A 5020-nucleotide genomic window follows, 5' to 3' on the forward strand; every position below is an offset into this window, starting at 1 on the left:
AATTGCAAAATTGCGTTTCTACCGTTTATGATAAGAGCTGTGTTTGCTGTTAGTTAGGAAGTTTCAGAAAAGCTGAAGAAGTCTGAAAGTGTTTATATGTTAAGTGTGAATATGATCATAAATTCTTGAGGGCAACTGGAAACCTGGAAGTTAGAACAATGAATGTTTGCGCAGGTGGTGGAAAAATTTAATATTATTTGTACGGGAATTTGAAGTAAATGGAAGCTGTTTATAGGCAAGATGGAGGTATGTAGCACAGTAATTATAAGGAGGGGTCTTTGATATAGCTAATATAAAACCTTCTCTGAAAGGTTTTAAGGTGGCTGAGTCTGTGATTTTTTTTTATACAAGAGCTCTTAGTTCATCCGGGAGCTGAAGGGCAATTGTTATAAAAAAAAATATCAAAAAACCATGGCTGATTCTTCCTGAAGCTCCTATCCTTTCAATAATTGTTAGAGCATGTGTGGGGCTACTAATTACAAGTGAAATATGCTGTTTCAACTTATGTGCAACTGTACGTCAAGATAAGTCTCCTTTAATGTCTTGTATACTTAAATCTGTCAAACGTTGGAAATAATAAACAATCATTTTAATTATGTTGTATTAGTTAATTCCACAGTGATCTTGAACTTCATTTTAGTTAGTTTTGAATTTGGGAACTAATCTCATATGTAATTCCAGAGAGAGAGAGAGAGAGAGAGAGGAGAGACGAGAGAGAGAGAGAGAGAGGGCAGTGAATACTAAAATGAACGATCTAATCATTAGCCATTTCAAAATAATAAAAATCTAATATGCGATATGCATTCCAGTGAGTATTAACTTTCGGTGATTCGCTGCCTTCATTCTGATTTGCTAAAATACTTTGAACAAATCGCCTGAAACAATAGACCAACAATCTAATTATTGCAAGAACAAAATACTACTACCATTTGATGGGTAACATTTGAAATAAAAAATAATTTTTTTCTCAGAGATAAGTGAAATAAAAAAATTAATCTTTTTGTTTTTTTCTCCTCAGAAATGAGCGGCGATTTCACCCAGAATGAAAGAGCAACTGCTGGTGATTCTCTTAATGTCGAGTTTATCTACAAACAGCACTTACAGCTTCGTTCTTCCAAGTACGTGTCACCTGACAGACTTTATAGAATAGAACATAGAATGTATAGTAGGCCCAATGCCAAGCTCTGGGAAATTGATACCAAGAAGGTTTGAAAGGTGTAACAGGATGAAATCCTCGAAGCAGTTGCACTTGACAACCATTTCTAGAGGGTGGAGAGTCAGATGGAAGAAAATGAATAAGAACGGAGGTAGAGTAAAAGAAATGAGAGAGGTTGCAGTTGCAAAGGACCTCAAAGTCAAGGACGACAGAAAACGGAAGACCTGAAGTGGCGGATAGAGAATTTTTCCTTGGAGAGAGAGAGAGAGAGAGAGAGAGAGAGAGAGAGAGAGAGAGGAGAGTTTTCATATAAGAAATCTTCCACAAAAAGAGAGAGAGAGAGAGAGAGAGTTTTCGGTCAGTTTCATCTTGAAAAAAGAGAAGAAAAAGTTTTTGTTCATTCCTAAGAGAGAGAGAGAGAGAGAGAGAGAGAGAGAGAGAGAGAGAGAGAGAGAGAGAGAGAGAGAGAGAGAAAGAGAGAGAGAGATTTTTTACAAGTTTTCTCTGAAAAGAGAGAGAGAGAGTTTTTACAAGTTTTCTCTGAAAAGAGAGACAGAAGCACGGAGAGAGAGAGAGAGAGAGAGAGAGAGAGAGAGAGAGAGAGAGAGAGAGAGAGAGAGAATGCAAGCTGCATATCCTAATCCAGCAGTCAAAATTATTTTTTAATTTTTTTTTTTTTTTTTTGTAAAGTAGTGAATCTGAACCTATAAAAAGATGTTCAGTGGAGCTTAAGGCTAATGCCCTTGCATATTATACTACCACATGGCCTTAGTATTTACCATTCCTTAAGAATTTATCCCTTTTTATCTCAGGACGCACAAATGTAGGAAATGATCCATCTGACGTCATAGAAGAAGTCCTTACTGCGTCATTCGGCTCCCGTCAGTGTTCACTGGTTCTAGTCACAGACGGATCTTCGTCAACTGCTTCCATGGACTCGGTATGGTAGTTAATGTTAAATAGTTATATCAAGGTTATTTTTAACGCAAGTGTGATCTATTGTAATATATAAGTAGTAATTTAAATATTTTGAAATTCACTATGATTTCACACTCGTTTCTTTTCATAAGGTTTATAGAGAGAAGCTATAGTAAATGGGTAGCGTGCCCAGGGAATCAGAAAATCAAGCAAGCCACCACCAAGGTCTGAATTTTCAAATCTTTTGAAAATTCTTACATTTTTAAATCTTTTGAAAAGTTTTAAAATTAAAAATCTTTTGAAAATTCTTACATTTTTAAATCTTTTGAAAAGTTTTAAAATTAAAAATCTTTTGAAAATTCTTAAATCTTCTAATCTTTTAAAAATTCTTCAATTTTCTAATCTTGGAAATTCTTCGATTTTCAAATCGTTTGAAAAATTCTTAAATTTCAAATTTTTTGAAAGTTCGTAAATTTTCACATTTTTGTGGAAATTCTTCAATTTTCATGTTTTGAAAATTCTTAGATTTGTAATCTTTTGAAATGTCTTAGATTTTCATGTCTTTTGGAAATTCGTAAATTTTCTTCTCCTTTGAAAATTCTTAATTTTTCTAATCTTTTGAAAATTCTTCAATTTACAATTCTTCTGAAAGTTCTAAAACGTTCTAATCTATTAAAAATTCGTAAATTTTCCAGTCTTTTGCAAATTTTTACATTTTCAAATCTTTTGAAAAGTTCGTAATTTTCAAATCTTTTGAAAAATCTTAAATTTCCAAATCTTTTGAAATTTCTTAAATTTTCAAATCTTTTGAAACTTTTTAAATTTTCTAATCTTTTGAAAAATTTTACATTTTCAAATCTTTGGAAAATTCTTAAATTTTCAAATATTTTGGAAATTCTTAAATTTTCAAATCAGAAAATTCTTAAATTCTCAAATCTGAAAATTCTTAAATTTTCAAATCTAAAAATTCTTAAATTTCCAAATCTTTTGCAAAATCTTAAATTTTCACACCTTTAGAAAATTATTCGATTTTCAAAAAGCTTGCAAGTTCTGACGTTAATGACAGGCTGTACTAGTACAACTGGTCACAGTACGTGACATGGAAATTACCTACAATCATTAACCTATAGGTTGCCAGGGCACGATAATTAGGCCCAAAACTCGAATCATTCCAAATGTTTTAATTTTGTATGAAAAGTCTAGCAACATGTTTTATCTAGATAACTAGCAGATGCTGAGTTTGAAGATTGGTTAATTAAATTAGGCATCAGCTAGCAATTTCGGTTCCTGTCCCAATGATACATAACCTGGGGGGCGCGCCCCCCTAGTGGTGCGTCAGCAATATCCAGGGGAGGCGCGAGCCCTAAGGAAAAATGAAATAAAAAAAAACTCTAATTTTATTCGTTATTCTCTTTACGACTAAAGAACTAATATTCAGGTTGTGTTCTTAACGAGGGAGGGGGGGCGCCCCCTAGGGGTGTGGGTCAGCAATTTCCGAGGGAGGCGCGAGCCTTAGGGAAAAATAAAAAATAAAATCTCTAGTTATATTCGTTATTCTCTTAACGAGTAAGGAACTAATATCAAGAAGGTTATGAAAAAAAAAATGCAAAAGTATCGCCTTTTAACGTTACTTTTCTAAGAGTCTACTACTCTAATTAAGCTCGTTGGGCTGACCATATTTTTGTAGGTGCTCGGTGAGCAAGAGCCCGTGCTGACACAAGGTCAGCTTAATCAAAAACACCAACAACATTTTGTAGTTATTGACGTCCCTTCCTATCCCTCGAAACCCCTTCTCTTTCTCAGTTTTAATTATCTATTTTTTTCATTTTCCTTTAAATCTGGGAGGGAATTTTAATCATAAATGCAAGGGGGTTGGGTTGGGGGGTGTGAAAGAAAGGACCAACTCTTAGAAGGGGGCGTGGTAATAGTAAAAAGGTTAAGAACCACAACGTCTAAACGGCTGTTGTTTTCGTGCCTCAGGTGATCAAGAATTTTGGTGTGCAAGGAGGCATCGGTGGTGTGTTCGAAGTGATTTGGGACACGGCCGACGATAACCTCACCATGGCGGACAACCCCTGGATGATTCAGCAAATGCAAATGGTACAGTATATTTTGGATGGAAAATTTTCAGGGCATTGTTATTAGTCCACTGTTATTTATAGCGTATACAAGTGAAATAATTGTTGGCATGGGAACAAGACCTATTGTGTCCGGAGTTCGACAAGGCAGTATTTTTGGTCTACTGTTATTTACAGTGTATACAAGTGACATGATTATTGTCCTGAAAAACAAGACCTATTGTGTCTGGAGTTCTTCCACAGGGCAGTGTTCTTGGTCCACTGTTATTTATAATGTATACAAGTGACATGATTATTGTCCTGGAAAACAAGATTGTTCAGTCTACCAAAGATGCAAGACTGATTTAATTAATAAAGTATATGAAAGGGAGTAAAATAATTTTTAAAAAGTACGAAAATTTGCGTCTGTTACTTGCAACTTCTTCAGTCAGACTTGGCTCCTGTTCCAAAATCTCATTTGAGAGCACATCCTCTAAACGGTCTCTTTTAAAGAACGCAATCATAAATGAGTAAATTGAGCAGAATATTTAATAAAAGATGTCTCACTTTCCACATCCCCTAAAAATTGCTTCGCAGTGCAACTGTGAGGTTTTTCCACCTGTTACACCTTCAAAAACTCTTTACATTAGATTTTCCCTTTCAGAGCTGTAGGACCTCATAGGCCCCAGCGATTGGGCTTAGGTCCAAATCTCGCATTCCATTCCATTCCACGCGCGTCCATCTCATCTACTGACGCTGCTTTCTGAGAATATATATATATTTCTTTTATGCTTACTGCTGTTATTTTCATCTATTTTCAAGTTTCCTTGCCAACATTCTATGTATGGCTCTTTATTCATTGACGCTGCTTTCTGAGAATATATATTTT

The 5020-nt window shown here is 34.8% G+C and overlaps 1 protein-coding gene across 1 annotated transcript in view; it reads left to right on the forward strand.

Annotated features, from left to right (window-relative positions):
* Positions 1-1225: 1225 nt before the first annotated feature.
* LOC135210425 (probable glutamate receptor) overlaps positions 1226-5020 on the forward strand; it is an 18006-nt gene continuing 14211 nt past the window's right edge. Inside the window, exons 1-3 of the mRNA XM_064243324.1 lie at positions 1226-1307; positions 1969-2096; positions 4055-4174. Coding sequence (XP_064099394.1) covers positions 1226-1307; positions 1969-2096; positions 4055-4174 — 330 coding nt within the window. The remainder of the gene's footprint in view (positions 1308-1968; positions 2097-4054; positions 4175-5020) is intronic.

Source organism: Macrobrachium nipponense, chromosome 39 (genome assembly GCF_015104395.2).
Source record: "Macrobrachium nipponense isolate FS-2020 chromosome 39, ASM1510439v2, whole genome shotgun sequence".
NCBI classification, from domain to species: Eukaryota; Metazoa; Arthropoda; class Malacostraca; order Decapoda; family Palaemonidae; genus Macrobrachium; species Macrobrachium nipponense.